General features: G+C 37.7%; 2 protein-coding genes and 1 long non-coding RNA gene across 4 annotated transcripts; 2 read left to right on the forward strand and 1 right to left on the reverse strand.

The window, feature by feature from the left end:
• Positions 1-3200: 3200 nt before the first annotated feature.
• sfr1 (SWI5 dependent homologous recombination repair protein 1) lies at positions 3201-5445 on the forward strand. Its single transcript, XM_004077346.4, has 3 exons — positions 3201-3536; positions 4026-4334; positions 4413-5445. The coding sequence occupies exons 1-3, from the start codon at positions 3456-3458 to the stop codon at positions 4599-4601; spliced, it is 579 nt and encodes a 192-aa protein (XP_004077394.1). The 5' UTR covers positions 3201-3455; the 3' UTR covers positions 4602-5445.
• On the reverse strand, positions 4658-22030 carry cfap43 (cilia and flagella associated protein 43). The gene is made up of 38 exons (XM_020709510.1): positions 21917-22030; positions 21560-21813; positions 21384-21480; positions 21143-21310; positions 20954-21065; positions 20701-20845; positions 20339-20421; positions 20147-20275; positions 19945-20061; positions 19796-19873; positions 19559-19707; positions 19118-19221; positions 18883-19026; positions 16525-16685; positions 16293-16454; positions 16087-16217; positions 15232-15382; positions 14574-14678; positions 14020-14097; positions 13684-13791; positions 13464-13568; positions 13245-13361; positions 12618-12779; positions 12296-12502; positions 12044-12133; positions 11118-11195; positions 9833-9961; positions 9616-9735; positions 9419-9526; positions 9108-9194; positions 8940-9028; positions 8692-8857; positions 6759-6871; positions 6451-6616; positions 6171-6341; positions 5264-5344; positions 5031-5184; positions 4658-4938 (listed from the first exon to the last, which is right to left on the reverse strand). The coding sequence occupies exons 1-38, from the start codon at positions 21943-21945 to the stop codon at positions 4766-4768; spliced, it is 4821 nt and encodes a 1606-aa protein (XP_020565169.1). The 5' UTR covers positions 21946-22030; the 3' UTR covers positions 4658-4765.
• Positions 9393-19035, forward strand: LOC110016525. 2 transcript variants are annotated; one of them, XR_002291848.1, is made up of 4 exons: positions 9393-9505; positions 12663-12798; positions 13493-13526; positions 16568-19035. It is a non-coding gene; the product is annotated as an uncharacterized LOC110016525 (long non-coding RNA). The 2 variants fall into 2 exon arrangements; XR_002291849.1 differs by lacking the exon at positions 13493-13526.
• Positions 22031-22036: the final 6 nt, after the last annotated feature.

Raw genomic sequence — 22036 nt, forward strand, 5'->3', positions numbered from 1 at the left:
AACTATTTTGTTTTTGCTTTTTTTCTTTCCTAAAAGCATGTTTGAGCAAATATTTATCCCCTGCCACAAACTCAAAAACCCACTTAAATCGCCACGCACGCCATAGTGAACGACACCCCCCCCCCCCCCCCCCCCCAGTGATGACATCACTGCAGGAGAAATTGTCAGAAAAGTGAATGGGCCCATAATCTGTTAGGGGGCCAAAAAAAAGTAGCCTATCCACAAACGACACCAAACACTTTCCAAAGAAGTCTAAAATTATCATGGGATGGCCATAGAAGCTGTGGCTTGGCGTCCATATTGTGAGAAAATGTGAAATTTGGCAGTTTTAAAACTTCTGCACAAAATGGGAATAGAAATGTTTGCTTCATTAAATTTTGCAAGTACAACAAAGTTTTGTTGACTTTTGACCTCAGGAAGTGGCTGCCAACGTGAAATAAAAAAAGAGACCTTTAGTACCTTCTACAAATTTAAACTCCTCCCAGGGATTTCAATCTATCATCATATAATTCCTGTCAGCATCACTGGTTATCTACTTGAGAATAAATTTTTTATTATTAAGTTTATGGATCAGTCGCCATTTTTCCATCGCCATGTTGGAACCAGACATCTTAGTAAGCCGTGATTTGTCCATGTTGGTCTGAGTCTACATTTCCATGGCAACCCCTCTCTCTAATCAGGAGAGAGCATCTTTGAAGGCCACAGCCCCTCCACTGAAAAATAATCTGTCAGTCAAGCAAACGCTTTGAATGCTCGACACGAAGCCACCTACTTTCATTGAGGCATCTGATTGGTCAATTTGTTACTTAAATAACTTGCGCAACAACAACAATATCATGAAAAAAAATTAAGATTAGCAAGAACATGTTTAAAAGATGTAGCAGGCTGAGAATTGTTATTCTAACAGATCTATTGACTGAGTAATAGCTGTTTATTTCTCAATAGAAATCAATGGGATTTCGACTTTGTGGGACCGGCGGACACTTCCATACAGCTCGCCTGCTGCTTTCATTTTTCTTGAAGTGACATTTTTGACTTCTTTGTCAAAAAAGTTAGCAAGTTACAAGACCTTGGAAAAAAATATAGAATAATAAGCTTTACAAAAAGCTAAACTGTGTTTGATCTTTTCAGTCATTTCACACTTTGCTAAGTCAAGCTGAATTATTCAGTTATTAAAAGAAAAGCAATATCCTAGGGAGGGTGACCCATAGGGACAGAAAAGAGACTTTCACATCTTGTTCTACTTTTCTTTACTTATTTGAGATAGTTCTATGTCAATGTGCAGGATAACTAACGTAATAATAACTTTTAAAAATGTTTACATATGGGACCATCAACACACTTAGTTCAAATGTCAGACTGCTATTTCAATGCCATGTTATTTATAAATTTAAAGCTCTTTGCTATGGCACACTTTTCTGCAGATAAAAAAGAGCCTTTAGCTATTCCATTCATATCACATTTGTTTTTTTTATGTCAGTGTGTCTGGTGTGAATAAACATCAAACTCCAAGGACCCAACTAAACCTCCTGTTCATCAAACGTCATTGGATTTAGTTATGTTAAACTTCAGTTGTCATTGAGCAATGCTGCGGAAATGTCTTGTGGTGAACTTTAACTGTGAGATAAGAAAAATATGAAACACGAGTGGCACTGGCTTCACTTTAAAGAAAGATCTTCAGTGTGTCAAAACTTGTATTAACTTAAAGAGAAATGGTTTATTAAAAGGCTCAAAGTCAGCTCTGTAAAGAAGAAGCCAAATGCTCAGGCTTTTATCTAATAACTAAACCTGATTGGATGCAGAGAAGAACATCTGAGAAATGTGAGAGGCTCAGGAAGGAATTAATAGCTGACCCAAAAATGGCTTAAGGATGTATAATGTTTAGTGGCCAGTCCTGCATTTGATGAAAGATCTGGCACTCTCATTATCTCACATGGCCTGGAGATTCTATAAACCCACAGCAGCTGCTGCATGCCACGGTTAATGCCGACTTCACAAAGCAAAAATTACACGCAAAAAACATTAACTTACACAAATAGCAATTACCCTTCCCTCAGTTGTCCTTACAAGGAGTATTAAAAAAAATCTCTTGTTCCCTGGGGTGTGTAATATCACACTGCCAAATGAGTTGCTAATGTTCGTGTCCGGGCACAACCACATTTGAAGGTATAACAGCTTTCTCCTCGTGGCTATAAAGGCTGACACACAATAAGAGAACCATCCCACATTTGTGAGAAGATTAAAATAGCTATAGACTTATAAAACCGATGAATCAGCTAATGAGGGAAGGTGAATCACAACATGAATCAACTCCAGATAACCACCACACAAAAAAATCTCTTTAACAATATTCTGAATTTTGGAGCAAAACACTCTTTCCCATTGCTATGGTAGTTGTTTTGCCTGACTTGATTATTAAACTACTTAAATTATAATTATTTAAATGTGTCTTATGTAAACACAAATAGTTTACCAACAATTTTTTAATTTTATTAAAAATATGTATTGATCAAATTTCATAAGAAGAAACAAGCTACTTAATCCCATGTGTGAAAAAACTTCCTTTGTGTTTTTTTATAAAAAAATGTTGTTTTCTCCATGAAGCAATTCATCAAAAAAAGAAAATTCTGTTCATTAACATATTTTTACAGGGCAATAGACATGACATTCAAATAAATAAATAAAAACTGTTCCTTCAAACTAACAATTTGTGCACACAAATTCGAATTTTTTTATTGCGTTCACACAAATTTGCATCTCGTGACCAAAATTTTGCTTTTTATTAACATTTTGTAGGCAAAAGTTACTGTTTTGTGAACACAAATAATTCAAATTACTGTACTAGCCAAATTTGTTGGCTTAGAAATTGTGTGTGCACAAATTAGCAGGCTATTATGTAGGCCTATGAATTAATTAGAATTTTGTGCCAACAAATAAGTATACTGTGGACACAGAATGCTTATAAATTACAAATTAATTGCCCAAAAAAATGCTAAATTGTGTGCACACAAAAAAATTTAAGGCCACATATTATTTTGTTTCTCTTTTTTTCATATTTTTTTTATATATATGTACATTTAAATATGATGTTTAAGTAAAATTATTCCATCTTAAAGCCAACAAGTTAAATGTGCGACTGCGTTTGAGGAATAACTTCATATCCCAGAATCCTCTTCGGCTAAACGTAATCAGTTTCTGTCCAATCATTGATCTTCAGGACTTAGAACCGCAAAAATACGGAAAAACAAGATCAACTGTGGTGTCATCGCCTCAGCTTAATTTTTCCACATGGAAATGTCTTTGATAAAAATTCAATATGGTTTATAATACTTTGTTATAGTGCCTCTAATTTTTTTCGTTCTTATTTCAGCCGAGTCAGATATATTGAGCGTTTTCTCAACTTTAAGCTAGGCTATTCTCGCAGCTAAACAGACTTTTCATGCTAAATCTGACGGATGGAAGTCACTCCAAAACACGAGTATTCATCACCCTGCTGCCCAGAAGAGTCGACCCCCTCGGGATACAGAGAAGAGAAAGTAGGTGACTGAATGGGATGTGTGGTGCACTACATACGACGTAGTGTTAGGTCCACCATGAAAGAAAAAGTCTAAAGAGACGCCGAGGGGAAAATTTTACGGCAATAAAGTTATGCAATTATGAGTAAAAAAAATAGCTCTTAAGTTGTAAATTTATGCTTCAAAAAGTCTACATCTTATAAGTAAAAAGTCACGCGTGTTGAAATTAAAATGTTACATTTTAGATTTTTTAAATCATGTCATAGCGAATTAATCGATTTTTTTTTGTAAATGTACAACTTTATTTTCGAAAAAGTACGACTTTTTCATGTAAATGTATAATTTTTTTAAATCATAATTTTACATATTTTTTAGTTATATAATGTAGATTTTTTTTTTCTAATATTTGTATGACTTTATTCTTGTAAAATGTTAACTTTTTTCTCTTTTTATGCTGGCCTTAATACTCCATCTGTGATTTTTTTTTCTTTTCCCCTCGTATCATCCTAGTGTTTTTCAAAGCTCAGCACTTCGCTGAGGGAAAGATTGAAAAGATCCAGACGCTCCTTTGTTTCTCCTGTCTCTGTGGCCAAACGCCTTTGTGTGGACGATGCAGAGGATGAAGGGCCACACATGTCAGCAGACTCCAAGGAGGCTGTCAGGCAGCCTGCAGAAATCCCACTCAATGACAACAAAAGGGAAGCCCAGTCAGGCAGTGAGCAGACGCCTGAAGCTTTTTTACAGCACCTCAGGAAAGAAGTCAAAGAAAAAACAGAGACTCTACGTCGACTCAAGATGGTAAAGATGTACAGAAGCAAGGTACCAGCCATTTTTCAAACATCTTCAGGGGATCACCGTTTTGCTTTGCCGTAACACTTTTCTGGTCTTTCCCCCTAGAATGATTTAACCCAGCTTCAAACTTTGATCGACAAGTGGAGGCGTTGCTCCCAGAACGCGCTGTATGAACTCCAGTCAGATGTCACTGTGGACGGACGAAGGGCGAATCTGTCTGAGCTTATAGACCTCTTTGGTTTGGACGATCACTTTCTGCACTTTGACCGCCCGGAGGAGGACTTCACTACTTAACATGTTTTTTTTTTTGTTTCTGTTTTTTTTTATTTTACGACTTAAGTACCAGCAGATTAAGTGGTTCTTAATCACTTTATTTGTTGCAGGTTCTTCACAGCAAAAGCACATTTAATGTACAGAGAACTTTTTGCTCAGTTAAGAAACAAAAAAAAATGTTTCACTCAGCTGTATTTCAGCTGATAGACTGAAGTGAAGTTCTTCTTCGTTAGACGTTCAACTTCCGCTAAAAGGACTGTCAGTTCCTCAGCCTGAGCTTTGACTAGAGCCTTCAAGTTGCTTTTCACAGCAAGCTCCAGGTGCCGCTCTTTGGCTTTTGCTTGCTCTTGTTCAGGGCCTAAACAACCAAAATAAAAGCAGATAAATATTTATGCTTGTCTGGGATGACGGAATCGGCGTTTGGCGAATGTTTGTCGATCAGAAACCAACCTGCAGCTTCAGAGACGTGTCTCAGCTGCGCCACGTCCACCCGTATGTCAGGAAGCTGCAGCTCCAGAGTAGAAGTCTTTTTGCTTTTCACGTCAGCTTGTTTATAAAGCTGCTCGATTTCCTTCACACACTGCTGGATGCACTGTTGATGAGCCTGAAAAAGTAAACAGAGTTGTTCATAAAAAAAGCATAAAAAGGCTGGTTTATCGTTGCTTTGTCACTTTTCATGTCACCTCCGTCATGAAAGCAAGGTTTTTCTCCAACATGGACGCTTTCTGTGAAATGCGAGTGCCTTGTTCTGACTCGCTGTAACGCTGGAAATAAAAAAAGAGAAACGCATTAATTAAAAACAGTGTTTCATACATTTTTGCTTCTCCCTTCTTCTCAAATGTTCAATAAAGGCTTTTGAAACACATGCAGCAAAGCTATTTGTCATGCAATGTAAAACCTCACTCTGCCTAGATCTATCTACATTCAAAATTTCTCTCATGGGGTTCAAACAATGTCAGGAAGGCGAACGCTGCACAGCTGCTGAGCTACCTGTACCTGCTGCCAAAGAAAACTGGCAATGCAGCCTGGAAACTTACCATTTTACCCTCTGGGTTGTTAAAAAATAAAGCCAAAAATTAGTTAGTTGGTCTGTTTTTGTGTTTGTCCTCAAACTTTCAAAACTATTTTTAACTTTTAGACTGTGTCCAAAAGCTACATATCGTCAAATAAATTGTCTTATATTTGATTAAACAAACCAATCTGTCAGATTTTGAAAAAATGATATAAAAGAAAGTGACATGCCTACTGAAAGAGGTTTAAGTTCAGCAAATGAAGGGGGAAAAAACCCTGAGTCAATTAAAAAGGGTGTGAGTCTCCTATAAAAGATCATTCATCTGCACTGGGAGATGGGAACAATTTTCTGTTTGCAAAACACCCATGGCAGCCAAAACCAAAATACCTGCTTTTATTATCAGAGACAGAAGTTTGGCCTGACTTCCTAGCAAGATTTACGTTTCACAGATTTCGTCTCATTTAAACCTCATGGTTTCAAAAACCTCTAACTCGTGACTGTTCTTCTCAGAAGCCCTCACTCTGCTTGGTTTAAAAACAACGAGATGGAGAAAGATGGTAATTTGGAGTTGCGATTACAGTCATGTCCTGTTGTTCTTCGGAGAGTCGCAGCATCTTGACATCTCTGCACTTGTCGCTGACGTCCTCCATCTTCTTTTTCACCACCTTGTGCTCCCAATCCAGCTGTATGATCCTCTTGCGGACTCCCTTCCACTGTTCCATTACTGCTATCTTCTGCTCTGCAAGAGTCTGACAGAAAAGAAATCAATAAATTGTGACCATGTGCATCATAAAATTGTTGCTCAGTTGTGAGTCATGTATATTGATGGTTGTAAAGTGAGTGTGTGTTGGTGCTGACCCTGATGATTCTTCTGAGGTTTTCCGGCTTGTTCTTGTGGTACAGAAGTAAGTGAGTGTCTGCAGGGTCAGAGGTCAGCTCTGTGATGGGAGGCTCCACTTGTCCCTGCTTGAGGATGATCTGGACTGTGGTGTCCATCAGGTGACAGTTCCTGTTCCTACGCAGGCTGCAATGAATCAGACGGAAAACTCGGAATTAAAACAGTCAGACAAATACAGCTCTCGTACAAGACGTCGAGCTATTAAACCTTTGCGCTGTTTTTGATTAGAAGCGCTCATTATCAGTAGGATAAGCAATAGAAACCATACTTCTCGATCGCTTCAGAGAGGCTGTTTATTTCCTCCTGGAAAGCGTTGTCCTCATCTCTCCTCTTTTGCAGAAAAGCCTGCATCTCAGCAAGAATTAAAGCCTGTGTTTTAACCTGAGAAAGACACGAAGAGCATAACTACACACAAAACAGAATTCTCAATCAGAAGCCCCAAGCAGGGATTAACAGGTCCGAGGAAAAATTCAACAAACGAATAACTTTACATTTGAGTGACAAAATCAGCACAATATAATTGGTAGCACATGCAGGAATAAAAATGTCTGAACAGGCTATATTACGTTTTACAGAACTTAAACAGATTCAAACAGTGATGCTCAATAATAAATAAAGCCTTAAACACTGGCTTTTCTGTTAGTCTTATAATTTCAACTTCAAAAAGAAACCTGTAGTATTGATAGAAATGATCAATTTTTTTCAGGAAACACAAAATGTTTAATTAATACATTAGATCAAAATAGTTTGTTCTGTTTTTATCACATTCCTTAGCAAAAAGTAGTCTGTTTAAGTGTACTACAAGTATACTTAGTCTGTTCTGGAATTGAGCCAGTATACTTGAAGTTTACTTCTTATATACTATCTATATACTGTCCACTTAACCATTGTGCTATCCTAGGCACTTTAACATTGGGAGTTGGGTCATCTAGACCCACTAGACAGTGCTCTGAACCTTTTTTCTTCAATGATTTGTGATCTTCACTGGTGTCCATGGATTACATGAAATCTTTCCACCTTTATCCACCTTTGTCATGGTAGGGAGAACATGTCAATGTAGGGGGGGGGGGGGAGTGTCATCTAAGATAGCACAAGGGTTAAAATGTTCAAACTGAGTTTGAAGAAGTCTTCAGTTATCATACTTCTTAAACCCGTTCATAGTGTATTTGCTATAGTTTGCTCAAGTATACTTGAGTATACTACAAAATTAAACTTCAAGTGTACTAGTTTTTGCTTAGGGGTGTGCCATTGACTTTTTGGCCAGATCATGTTTGAAAACGTGATCCTGATCCCAATTTGTCTTTATCTGATTAAATCAAATAAAAAGAATAGCTTCCATGTTTAAAACTTTAAAGTTTTGATCTATTGTAACTGGGAACCACTCTTCCCAGTGGTCTTTAAATTCTGATTTAGCTGTTTTTAGGCAAAACCTGTGTCGTTTTCTAGGACATAGTTTCTGTAGACCGGCAGTAGTTCATCAGAAATTCACCTTTGATTTGTGGAAGGGACTGTTGGCGGGAAGTGAGCCTTCCCTCATTTCCCATCATCCCTTTATTTACATTCTCTCCCACTAGCTTACACCTCTTACAACCCAAACAAAAATCAGCAGTATTGAAGTTATCCTGCTGTACAGTTTTGAGCTAGATGCCAGCTTGGATGAGGAAATCTAAGACCTACATAAGAGCTCATGGCTTGCTGTTGTAGCTTTTACGTCACAACTACAAAAGTATTCCAATTACATTTTTTCGTCCGCTTCTGATTCACAACAATATTTACTAATAAATGCTCAGTATTGCAACTTTGAGCTTTATGTATTTCCTCCATCATGAGAAAAATGCCACAAAAGCATATTAAAAACACCAAAAACACAATTGTCATCTGAGTGGGTCTTTGTGTATACTTGAGTAAACCTATAGCAAGTACACTATAGACCATGTAAGTATAGTTTAGGATGTAAATGAATAGTTTTCATAATAAATTTGAATATTTTAAGTTTACAATATAGATATTATGTAAAAAGTAATCTTTAAGTATTCTACCTCACTTTTAGCATAAACTACTTGTAGTAATAGACTACTTTTTGCTAAGGGATTACCCGTGTGTTGTATATGAATCCAACAGGCCCCAATAAGACAGTTTCTTGCCACTTAATCACTAGTTTCTCTGCCAGTGTTTCTGTTTCTCTCTAATCTCTGAATTACCTTTTGCTCACTCTCTACTTTGCTTCTGCGAACAAGACAAAATCTTTGCCACACAGACGGGTTTAAGCCAAATGGCATTTTTTCTGGCTCATCAAGTTCATCCATGGCTTTGAGCATTTGGTTGAGGACATCGGGGGTTTGGCTCGGAGTCTTTACTCTTTGGCCCCTAAAGTGAAAGAACGAAAAGAATAGCGGCGGATGTTTTCACGTTAAGCTGCAGTCGTTGATAAAGAGAAGAAAGGGCATACCTGGGCCTACGTTTGAACAGTTTGTAGAGCTGATCGACCAGGTTGTTTGGAACATTGCAAAAGTTCTTTCTAAAATCTTTGTCGAGGTCCTTATGAGACACAAATCATATGAAATTAATTGCATGTCACTTACAATTGAAGTTTTCAGTATTTTCCCAGCTGGCTTACTTTGTCCTCCGTCACAAGGCTGTCATACATCTCCTGAAACCGCTGCACTTCATCCTGGTGTGTTTTCACCTCCTCCCCAGTTTCAACCTGTCAAGATAAATGCATGCCAATCACATGACAGCAGTGCTGCAAATGGGAAACTGTCAGTTTTGGAGACCACAAATAGTTGTGCAGCACAAGCTGTGCTCTCGCATCTGCATGCCTGAACAATAAGAAGATGCTGTTTCAGAGTTCACACAAACACTGCTGCCATGTCTCACAAACAGATTCCAGGGCTGGCAGTCACAGATTCCTGCACCCATTTTTCTGACCTTGTGAGCCAGCATCTCCTCTCGTTTACTCATGAGCTCCAGCTCTCGATTCCTCATTGCTTCGTCCTCTAGCACTGAATCAACAAGGTAGGCCATCTTGAGTTCCTCCTGTTAAACACAGCACAAAAAAACAAGTACCAGTAAATAAATCAAAGAGTAAAAATAGTATTTTAAAGTAGAAAGGTGTCCTCATTTACCTGCTTTATAGCTATTGTGCATTTGACCCTCTTCTTCAACAGCTCACACAGAGCTTGATCAAAGCCTTCTGTTCCCTCTTTAGTGGATTTCATCAGTTTTCTTACTTCACTCTCCAAAGACTGTATTTGATATTAAAAATTTCACAGACAAAGTGACTGTCAGGTGTGAGTTAAACAAGCAAAAACTGTGCAAACTGACCAAACTGCAAGTTCTTACATTTCTGTACTTCTCTTTCTTCTGGCTAAGGTCTTTCACGTTTTTCTCATATTCTTCATAGGCCTTTTTCTCCTCCTCACTCAGCTGAGTGTCAGCTTTGGTCAAAACAAACTCAGGAGGGGGGATTTCCTGTGGAGTTAACACGATAGAAGTTACGCGCCCTCACGCTGATTGGGCTGATTCATCTTCATTTACTTATTTTTACCAAAATAAAAGCACGAGGAGAAGTATTGTATGAGTTATACAAACATAGACAAAACTGAAGTGAATTAATGAGTAAATAGTTAATAAGATCTTTAAAAATCCACATTTAACAGTTATTGTTTGAAGACAATCTTAATAATAAACATATTTACATTTAAAATAAAAGAAAATCACAATCAAAAAGCAGTGCACTTTTTCAAAACTTGGATAAAATGGTTGATGATTCACTGTTTGATCGTTTAGTTTTTTTTGGTGAGAAAATTACTTTTCAACAAATATATAGAAAAGAAACTATTGAACTATTGAACAATAACTGAAGATTAAAACTGTTCTCGCTTTTTTTAGGTAAAAAAATATGGAAAATGTACGCTTTTGACAAACTCTACTTCAATATTGATCAACAATATATATATTATGAAGGATTTAGTGATAACTTTATTATATATTTAAATGATTTTTATTTTCAAAGCCTATACTTAGCTAAAATAATAAATAAATAAAAAAACAGCAGTGATTATGGATAAAAAAAACTGTCTGTGCTGAATTTTGAATAAAAATGTTAGCTGTGGGGACCATACAGTACATACTGAAGTACATTTTGATGGAACAGATTTAATATATTACCCTTAGCTGTCCGGGGCCTTTTTGAGCATTTTTTACTAATTTACAATTTGTTTTAATATTTTTTAAAAACTCTTGGCTTTTATCCATATTTTAATCAAAACCCCAGCTTCTTCTTTTTTCCCCACTATATTACACAATAACTCCTCAATGAACCTGAAACTGTCCAAAAAATCTGGAAATCTTTACTGCATAAATTTAAAAAATCAAACACGTAGAAACAACATAAAGATGTATGAATCCCAAAACAAAGACAAGGTCAAAACTATATAAAAAAATATCTTAAAAAAAACAGGTAAAGCTCGACTAAACTTCAGACATCCGAGGGTTTATTCCAAGGGATTTCACAGTTATGTGTCGTAACTAAGTTTTTTATAAAGCAAAAAATATCAAAGCTGAAAACATTTTTGAACCTTTAACGTTAAATTTTGAGTAAAATTATAGGGTTAAATTACTTTACCATCTTTAAGATGTCCAGTTTTTTTACTTCAAAAACTCCTATGATTTCATCAATTGCTCGTTTCCTGCCATTATCAACCTGCAACGAAAAGACACAACGTCATTCAATTGAAATGAGAAAAACATTTGTAATCCACTCAATGCCAGAAATCAGATAGTTTTATGTTGCGTAACCCTTGTGCTATCCTAGGCCCTTTAACATTGGGAGTTGGGTCATCTAGACCTACTAGACATTGCTCTGAAACTTTTTTCTTCAATGATTTGTGATCTTCACTGGTGTCCATGGATTACATGAAATCTTTCCACCTTTATCCACCTTTGTCATGGTAGGGAGAACACGTCAATGTAAGAGGGGGGTCATCTAAGATAGCACAAGGGTTAAAGTCCTACTTCAAAAAACCTGTGTTGTTTTTTAGGACATGTTTTCTGCAGAACAGCAGTAGTTCATTAGAAATTTGCCTCTGATTTGTGGGCGGGGCCCATTGGTGCAGTGCAAGCCTTCCTACACTTCCAATCATCACTTTGTTTACACTCTCTCCTCTTACCTTACAGCCCCTCACACCTCAACGCCGGTACAACAAAAATGGCGAGCAATATTGAAACTATCCAGCCGTACAGTTTTGAGCCAGCCTTGTGGCTTGCCATGGTAGATTCTACGTCACAACTACAAGCTTTTTCAAACAGTTTTTTTTTCTGCTCTTCATTCATGATGATTTGAAAAAAGAAATACTCAGAAATGCATTTTTTAAGGTTAATTTTCTTTTTAAATGTCTTATATTGTGAGGAAAAATGCTGTTGTTGTTCAAAACACCAAAAAGTCCTCTATGTCTTATTACTAAAATTAAAAAATTTTTTAATCTGAATGCAATTTTTTTTGTAAATATTGCAAATTAAGGTGTGAGGAAAACTTTCACAATAGCAACGCACTTGTTCTTCCAATTGATTCCCTTCCCCCAGGGTCTTCCTCTCCTCTTCCTCTTCTTTCTTCTTTGGGGTGAAGAACATCTCTGCCTTTATCTAAAATGGAACAAAGGCCATATCCTGGGATGATAATAACACGCTAGCTCTCATTTCAGAACGCAAACAAACAAACCAAACGTCCACAGTCACATTTTGTTTTGTTGGTTGAACTTAATGTGAACTCTTGCCACTGATTGCATGTTTCACCAGGACAGCGACCTCAGAGTCATCCACGGTGAGCACGTTTTCTGGCTGCTCGGCGTCGGTCAGGCATGGCTCCCATAGCTCCTGGTTCCTGTCCAGCTTCAGCATGATCTCCCTGATGCATGCGTTGTTGTCTCTGACGCGTTGAAGCTCCAGCAACTTTTGTCTCTGCAGGGCTGCAAATTCAGCGTTGAAGGCAGCCTTGATGCCATAAATCACATCCTATAATTCCAGACGATTGAAAGAAATGAGATGATTTTGACAAATAATTCTGAGTCTGCACAGTCACTGTCTGAAGAAGAACGGAAAATGTATTCATCGTAAAACAGGTTTCTACCTGCAACAGAATGATCTGGCTGATTCTCTGCTCTGTGCTCTGCAGGCTGAACTGATCATAGAGGTGAGGGTTGGAAAATCCCAGCTGAGCCGAGAAGCTTCCCGTCAGAGCACAACTCTGGGCCTCCTGCTTTTCATCCTCCCGCTCTGCCAAACTGATAATCTGAGCAGATTAGGAAAAGGTACGGCAAACCAAAGCATTAAAACTGCTCAGATTCAAGACACTTCGTTTCATTCAAAAAAATTTGCAGCAAAGAGAATTTTTGCAGCAACATATTTTAAACCACAAAGCTGTAAATCTGAGGAAGTTTTAACGCCAATGTGCTGGCTTGAGTTCAGACATTTTTTAAAAGTTACAGCTGTGAAAAGGTCAAAATGAACCTCTGTGGTTCAGAATATAAAATTATTCTTTTGCAGAAGATTTATTAAAGCTTGAATGGATTTCCTATTTGTATATAAACAACCAAACCATGAAAAAACAAGCATTTTTCCATTCTCAGCTTTGAAAGAAACAACTTTGCTACATTTCTGCTACATATTTAAAACACCAAATGTTTGGTTTTGTTGGTTCTAATTCATCGCAGGGGTTTTGTGGGTAATCAGAATACAATGCAGAGACTTTACTAACAGTGCTGGCAGCCTTTTCAACCTTCCTTATGCTCTGAACTCTGCGGAGGTCCTCACACTCTTCAGCTGTTCGCTCCCTGAGAGGGAAGTTCTGCACTGCCAGCTCAGAATAAAAGGCCTGCAGTGGAAAGACTTGAGTCATTCAGAGCAGCAGAACAAAACCTGTTTTTTTATTTATTTAAAATGTATTTTTAAATGCTTGTTTTGTTTTTTTTCTGACCTTGATGGCTGTGCGTCTGATCATCAAAGAATCCCAGCATTCCCTCTTTAGGACATCACACAGGTAAGATTTCTCCACAATGTCCTGTTCAATTCTGGCTCTCACCTGGACATTTGGAGGATATTTTAAATCATTTTAAGGAATCCTTTAGACTTTTTTCTATTTTTACATTTTTTTTATTGATGTTTTGCTGTTATTGTATTTAGTTTTCCTTCAGTACCAAAGCAACTTCCTGTTCCACCATGGTCTCGAGTCTCTTCTGCTCCTTCAAAGTCAAGCTAAACTCTTCCTCTGGCAAGCTCTCGTTTTCATCAATCAACTTCTGCATCTAAAAAGATACAAATATCCTCTGAGTGTTTTGTGTAACACAATATTGTAAGCAAATACAACTTTTTTTAAATTTAATTTAAAGTTGTTTAATAAAAATTATATTTTAAGGCAAACATGGCAACAGGCAAAAGTCAAAGATTGTTATAGTGTGTGTGAATGAAAAATCCTGTGACATAAAGTTATGTTTTAAAGCAAATATAAAAAGGAATGAACGAGGGACACTTACAGCCTCAGTTAACTGTTTGACAGTTTCCTTCAGCTTTTTCTTTTCAAGAAAATACTGAGTATTCTCCTCTTGTACAACCTGTTTTAAAAAGATACAAGGAAAATCAAAATTTATCTGAATTATAAAGGAAAAATGTGAACAATAGCACACAGAAACTATAAATATTCTAACAGATCCATGGCATCCCAAAAGCGGAATGGGAAATGTTTTATTTGCGATTGTGGTCTTGTTGAAAACCTGCCACACCTTCAGCTTCCGTTCATTTGCAGCATGAGGTTTTTCTTGACAAAGAACAAGCACGTTTTTACTGATTCCTATCTGCTTTCTTGGCAATGTGAGACATGCTAATCGGCAGCTTTTTTTCACTGAGGCGATAAATCAGAGCGTTCACTGTGCAACGCTACGCCAAAAACAAGGCAGGTAAATTTATACAAAGGTGTCACAGACAGGTGGATAAATATTTTTATAGGAATCTGATCATGGCACAATCAATGGAAATAAAAAGTAGTAGTAGTCGTTTTCCATTAAAACATGTTTTAGAATTTGTAACTGACTTCTTTTTGCCTGTTTTCCAACCAGGTGGGGGGTGAAGACGAAGATTTCTGACAGCTTTCACCTTCGTCCCTTTTACTCACATCTAGAGACGTTTCACCTCTGACCTGTAAAATCAAACCAGCATAAAAAAGAAATGCCTGTTTGTCATACTGTAACATACATGACAAAACCAACAACTTTATAAAAACACAAAGACATTATAAAGTTATAAAACGAAAAATGAAAAAAAAAAAAAAACTTCCTAAATACATAAATAACTATTGTCCGGTATAGAAGATAAACATTTAGTTAATTTTGGCCATGAAAAAAATATTCCTAAAACTATTCAAAAAAGATTTTGCTGATGGATTATTAAAAAGTTATCTTTTTTAAAGAAGAAGAAGAAAAAAAAATTAAAAAGCAATAAAATTACACTGCATGTATGCTGTCAAATATTTGTATTTAGTTTATGCATGTAAGTATTAAAGTGCATGATTTAGAGTTTACAACATATCTTGCAGTAAAGTAGAACTAAAAACAGACCAATGCAAGCACGTTAAGGAAATATTTTTATGCAACTTGTCTTCCATGTTTCAATGCTTTTCTTTTTCTTTCATCTATTTTTTTGTTTACCTTTTTTTTTTACATCAAAATAGATATAAATACTTTTTTTTTTACCTCGTAGGTTAACCATGGAGCCTCTTGATCACATGCTGTAAAGTTCAGAAGGATGGTGTTTTCAGTCCCCAACATGTTCTTTATGGACTGACGGGTGGACTGCCTGCGTCGCATGACTTCATTTTCAGTGTTTGCATCCAAACTTTTAGTTCTGTATAGAGATGGGGAACAAAAAAATTGCACAATATCTAATATATATACTTTTTTCTGACTTTCTTGAGCAATTAGTGGTAATGGAAGAAGGTTTGAGTCATGTGTCACAATTATCTTTTTGAGTTTAAAGGTTTTGTGTCTTGTGCTGACCTATGACCCCACCCTTACATTGATGTGTTATACCTACCATGACAAAAGTGGATAAAGGTGGAAAGATTTCATGTTATCCATGGACACCAGTGAAGATCACAAATCATTGAAGAAAAAAGGTTCAGCGCACTGTCTAGTAGTGGGTCTAGATGACCCAACTCCCAATGTTAAAGTGCCTATGATAGCACAAGGGTTACAGGAGATCTTGAAACTGAGAAGAATGAGTTCTGTTTTAAGGTTGTTTACCTGTAGAAATGTTTCATGTGATTTCCCAAAAATTCAAATGAAGAGACTGTCAAGAGAGATAATCAAAACTAACCAACAAATGACTGAGGAATTGTATTGGGAGAGGTGTGACTTTCATAAGATCTTTGTTTTCCTGTGGATTTTGCTCTTTTTGGCAACTTTCCACAACACAACAGTATGACTTGACTTTTGTCCTCTACAGCGGTTGGAGCTTTCTCCATGTGGAGGTGTTGCCAAAAAGAGCAAGCAACAGTTCCCTCTACTGTTCACCGGTGTGTACTGTGCAACCACGTCAGGCTCCTTTACCTGAGCTCTGTACACACCAGACAACCATCCCTGAAACCTGTGGTGAGGAGTGTGAGGCCGTCTGTGGAGAAGGACACTCTCTGGGTTCCACCAGAGTTGCATGGGTGACACTGCAGCTCAGTGACTTTCTCCTGCAGATGCACCAAAAAAAAATAAAACAAACATCCACTAATCGTGAAATTGCACAAGAAACTAAAAGAGTTTACCGTGGAATCAGTTTGTCTGACGTAAAGCAATCCATCTTGGCCCACCGAGGCCAACCATAAGCAGTCAGGAGACAAAAGCAGAGAGGCGGGGCCCAGAGGATGGCCCTCTACTTCCTGCATTGGTTTAATCCTAATCTTTTCACTGGAAAAGCTCTTTGGGTCCTAAAAATGAGGAGAATAAAGGTTAACCTTGGAATTATGTCTACCAAAATGTCACTAGCTAGAAGCAAACCTTAATGAGGTGAAATCTCTGAATGGTTTTCTTCATGTTGCAGTAAGCAAACACCTCATTGACTCCAAGAGAACAGGAGAGAAGTGGATGTGGAACTTCATACGTGAGCACTCTGAGAGCGTGAGCAGACAGACAGCCATGACGGTCCACATAATCTGAACCTGCAGGACATCGGTGATGAGAAGCAGATGAAAACCCTCTGCAGAAACAGGTCAGGGCACTTTTTCCTGTTTGTTCATATTGCGTATAGTTTTGCTTCCTTTGTTGGCTTTCAGGAGCCATTCCACGGAGAGAATAAAAAAGCAAATGAGGCGTCTGACAGACTCCATTGTATAGTTACAATTACATGAATAATAAACAATGTAAGTGTCATCCATCAGTCTACATCTGGAAAACATTTGAATCATATGGAGTGTTGTGAGATATGTCAAAGCTGTTAATTTTGCCTTAAAAATAAAACACTATAAACACAGAATGCATGCTACGTTGTGAGATTAAAGTTAGTTTACACACACCTATTTGTGTGAAGTTTGTTCTCTGCATTAGACTCATCCCCTGGAGGAGTGTGGAGCTGCAGAACCTGCACTCAAGGACCATTTGGTGGCTTAAGCCCCCAATCCAACCCCTTATTGGTGGGTGTCGAGCAGGGAGGCATTAGATCCCATTTTTTAGAGTCTCTGGTATGATCATTAACCCACGACCTTCCGGTCTCAGGGCAAATACTCTCACACTAGGCCACTGACCTGGTTAGAATCTGAGTTTAATAAAAGTAGTGGAAATAACAATATGGAGCCACTGAAAAAAGGCAAAAATATTTTTAAAAAATTAATTAAATCAGAATAAAAAAAGACTAATAAATATAATTTTATTTTGTTTTTTTTCAGGGAAAAACAAGCATCTTTTGTGACTTTTAATGTGAGAATCGTTGTTAGGAAATATTCAATCTTTGTCTAGATTTTAATAACTTCTTTTGAAAGCAATTTTTAGTCTTGAATAGAACTTTGGAAAATAAATTAATATTGGTAATCCATCTATTCATTAACGTAATCCCTGTTGAGATCACATGGTTGCTGGAGCCTATCCCAGCTACTGTTGGGCAAAGGCAGGGTACACCCTGGACATGTCGTAAATTGAACCATGTTGAATCATAATCTGTATGTAAACCAATCGGTTTCTTTTTATTATTTTAAAAAGCACTAAATAATAACTAAATAAAATAATAATTCCAGTAGCCTGGAATAGGTTTCAAGACCTTTAAGATTATTAGCTCTTAATAGATCAAACATAAAATAGTGAGCAAAATGTTAATTTACTGTGACGGTGATTTACTATAGTAGTTCCAGGTGTTTTTTATTAAAAATTGTAATATGGATAGACAATAAGCACAGATCTCTGTCAGACTACTAAATATGAGGGTGCACAATTTGTCAGAAAATTATCCCATTTGCAGAGAGCTGTGAAAGGAGCTGTCAGTCTTCACATTTATGATTTTATCCTGAAGTCAGATTGTGAATGTTTTTCTCCAAAACAGCGCAGCTAGAAAAAAAAAAGGCTTTCATTCTGTTCCACATCAGTGCACTCCAGAGGAAATTCTGACCATCTGTGCAACTTTGAATTTACACAGGAAATTCGCCCAAGGACAACGAACAAATCTACAACAGACTGAAAAGGCTGTCAGGACTTGAAATGAGCCGTGGATAAGGAAACGCCCAAATACTTTTCTGACGGGAACCATTGTTTTAAAGATGTATGGGCCAGAATTCCTTCATGACGATGTGAAAAGCTGATAAAGTTAAACAGAGAGTACCTGCTTTAAGTCACACATTTTTAGACATTTTCCTTTTTGTGCTCCCTTTGTTTTGTTACATTAGATCACGACAGTAAAAAAATAAAACCATGTGTGGGATTTTTGCCTAATCATAAGATGCAACGAAAAAATTGGATGACTTACTTCATGATTTTACAAAAGAAAACACAAGACATGCATGTGGTGTAACTTGAGCGCAGTCACACCCTAGACTTTTGTGCTGACTGGCCTTTTCTCTACTAAGTTCCTGAAGTCACAGTTAATCACTAAGGAGTGCTTTTCCTGAACTGCCCAGTCGTGTTTACCTTCTGTCAAAGTTTTCCTAACATCTTTAAACAACCAAAGAAAAAGAAAAAACATTTTAGAAATTATGAAATCAAAAGAGCATCATCAAACGTATAAACTAGCTTAAGAAAACAAAACAAAAATCGTTCAAATTAAGTCTAATTTATAAGTTAAGACAGTAACCACAGAATGACTCAGCATAACAGCCTCCTTGATAATTCAGGAGTGGAGTAACTGAATTTTTGGATCAATGATCATTCTTGTACCTGCAAGGTCCCTAGAAGGCAAGGACAATACTGTAAGCAGACTCCCACCACCACTGCCGTCGTCCTGTCCAGCACACAGAACAAGGACCTGCACTTCTTCTTTGAGACACCGAGTGGAAAGCGACAAGATGCGTCCACAGACATCTGGGGGGGGGGAATAACACATTAAATATGTTTACTGCAAATAAAAAAAAACCACACATGTAATGCAAAGATTGAAGGAGAGTGACTTTACCTGTGTAGCCTATAACTGAGAACTTTCGTGATGGCTTTGCCTCCAGAACATAAATGTGTGAATCTGAGCCGCTGGTGAAAAGGTAATGTCCTCCTTGATCAAAACTGCAACAAAAAAAAGGCATTTACGTGTTTTTAATTTCAGCAGAACTAGGGTTATGTTTTAAACACTGCTTAATCTGAATCTTTACAAAGTAAAAAGACTCTTATTCCAACAAAAAAAAGTATTTTCTGTCTTGCAAGAAACATTATCTTAACAAAGCATGTCTTACTGACTAGAATTTTTTCTTTTGAAATAAGAATTCTTGGTGAGACCATTTTTCTTACCCCATTGGCAGATGTTTTTTCTTATTTTAAAGATTTTTTAAACTGATTTCTAGGGGGTGGGTGTAACAGATAAAGGTATTAGATTTAACATAAAACTGTAAGGCTGGATACTTACACAGCATGAAGCACAGCAGTGTGGTAGAGGTGAACGTGGTGCACAACACGTGGCTTCTCATGCACGTTCAAGTCAATGAAGAGCACGTTTCCAGAAGCTGTACCCACAGCTGCATAAAGTGCAACAGGACAGCAGGCCAGACTTGTCACCTAAACATTTAGATGTTGCTTTCTTTAAGTTCTTGTGTTACTTTTCTTCAGATTGTTAGTATCTCTGCAGAATTCTTGGTGATATGACCTCAGCTTGAAGAGACAAAGACCCAAGGCAAGAGCCCTCTGAGGACCACAGCTGCAGTTCTCCAGAGTCCTTCAATGACTAGAAACAAAAACTAAATGCTCAGGAGCTTCTTATGCATTGATTAAAGAATGGAATTCAGGTCGATTTACCACACAAATGTTTCTGTCAGTGTTCAAAAACTCAGCTGCCAGGAAGTTGCCACTGAAGATATCCAAAACCTTGACAATCTTGTCTGACAGCATTGGATTGAGTTTATAGATTTCTCCCTGAGAATAATAATAAATAAAAAAGCATTCAGTTTCTTTTATTTTTGATATAATATCAACAGTAAGCACAGCTTTAATCTCCCACCGTGTTAGAAAGCAGAAGTACTGTGTCATTGTCAGGCGAAAGCTTCACAGCATCCACAGGTTTCTCTAACTCCCAGGTTTGTGTGATGCTGACCTGACCTCCGACCTCAAGGCAGTGCACCTCATTGTTCTGCAACACATTCATATTTTCATTTAGACTTGGACCTCCTGAAAAAGGTGCAGAAAAGCATACCTGTCCTGAGGTGAGGAGCCCGTTCTTAGTAAGGGTCAAACCTTGGAAACTGAACTTTGTGAGTTCAGGAACAGCATCAGCAACTGATAAAAATGAAAGAAAAAGGGTAATCAGTTTTAAAGGGGCAGGCGTGTGGCAGAGGTGGAGCAGTCGACATAGGATCTCTGCCCACCCATGTGTCGAAGTGTCCTCGGCCAAGACACTGATTCTCACATTGCTGAGTGTGTGAATGTGTTTGTGAATGGGACTATGACTGTAAAGCACTTTGGCCCTTCTTAGAAGGTAATAAAGCACTATATAAGTATACGCTGTTGACCATTTTAACAGCTAAACGAAAATAACCACATTCCAGCGCTCCTTACCTTTGGGGTTGTAAAGGATAGAGACAGAGAGGTTTTCCGGGTCAACTTGGAGCAGAAAGCCCTCGACACAGCCCACATAGATGTCTGATGTGGGTGTCCAACATACGGCGGAGGGCGTTACCGTGGAGCTGGTTAGCGGTGTTGTCTGTGTAAACACACAGTGAAAGGCAACAGTTACCAGGCAGTTGTTTATGAGGAACAGTTTGCAAAAAATGTTTATCGTCATTATGTGGTTGTAGTTGCACATTGACACCTCAGTAATTGGGGGTGGGTCTCTCCCAAACCCCTGTTGGCAGGTGACAGTATAAGAAGTGTATGAAGGTCTTTCAGCAAAGGAACCATCAGTTTGGGGAAGCTTCACCACCCTGCAACACAACAAATAAAATATAAACATATAAAAACTGTAAATGAAGTAATCAAACTCACAAATTAAAATGCTTACCTTGGTTTTAGAGCAGTAATGCAGTCACTCTTCTCAATGTGCCAGACGATAACTGATGTCGGGCCTAAAGTGCAAAGCTGAAGCCAATTCCAGGGATTGAACGCCAAAGAAATAATGTCCCGTCCAGCTCCTGCATGTTTACAAATGGGTTCAGCCTTTTCCCAGTTCCTGCATGGCAGACGTTAATCACAGTGAATTTCTCAGGGACAATAAATGGCATTTATGATGCCACTTTTCTCACCAAACTGTCAGGGTGTAGTCTGGTAAAGAGGAGTAACAGCCCAAAAAAGGCCCACTATCGCTTAATGTGAGGGATGTGTACTCCAGTCTGGCCGTACCTGCATTAAAACCAAAAGAATGAAAGAAGGGAGTGCAAGAAAAATTATAAATGTATTTCCAATTGTCTCAACTACCCACCTTTTAATTCATTCTTTAATTTAAGTTCAGGAAAACTGTACACAAATATGGATGGGGATAGTTTTTGTTCAGCGAAAGCAAAAATGCTGCTGCTGCCATCAGCTGTCAGAGCTGAAACACCTCTGCCTGGACTCTGCAATAAACATCGCTTTTTTGTTTTTAAGTTCAGGAAGCTAATATGGTTTCCACACGTAAAACATATCGTTTCATAATTTATGAACTCGATTTTTTTGTTTGTAAAGCCTTGAATCCACCTGAAAAATAGGAAAATACAGGAAGAAGAAGTGAGGACATTTGAGAGGAAACTTTCAAAAAAGCTGCAAAGGTTCAAATATTTGAGGATAAATGCAAACTTACCTGACATCTAAGCTCTCAATTTCGTCCATTTTGAGGTACGAGTGAAAGAAATTCAAACACTTCAATGTGTTTTCCGAGTAAGGTCACTGAGAAACGGGCGAATCATTTCGTATCCATAGC

This window comes from Oryzias latipes, chromosome 15, assembly GCF_002234675.1.
Source record: "Oryzias latipes chromosome 15, ASM223467v1".
Lineage (NCBI taxonomy): Eukaryota > Metazoa > Chordata > Actinopteri > Beloniformes > Adrianichthyidae > Oryzias > Oryzias latipes.

Bases quoted from the DNA above. Each gene is read 5' to 3' on its own strand.
- sfr1 (XM_004077346.4), top strand. From the start codon at position 3,456: ATGGAAGTCACTCCAAAACACGAGTATTCATCACCCTGCTGCCCAGAA. The intron at 3,537-4,025 runs GTAGGTGACTGA...GTATCATCCTAG, and splicing joins CGGGATACAGAGAAGAGAAA to TGTTTTTCAAAGCTCAGCAC. The intron at 4,335-4,412 runs GTACCAGCCATT...CTTTCCCCCTAG, and splicing joins TAAAGATGTACAGAAGCAAG to AATGATTTAACCCAGCTTCA.
- cfap43 (XM_020709510.1), bottom strand. From the start codon at position 21,945: ATGGACGAAATTGAGAGCTTAGATGTCAG. The intron at 20,062-20,146 runs GTGGGAGATTAA...TATTATTCTCAG, and splicing joins TACTTCTGCTTTCTAACACG to GGAGAAATCTATAAACTCAA. The intron at 16,686-18,882 runs GTACAAGAATGA...GATGTCCTGCAG, and splicing joins GCCTTCTAGGGACCTTGCAG to GTTCAGATTATGTGGACCGT.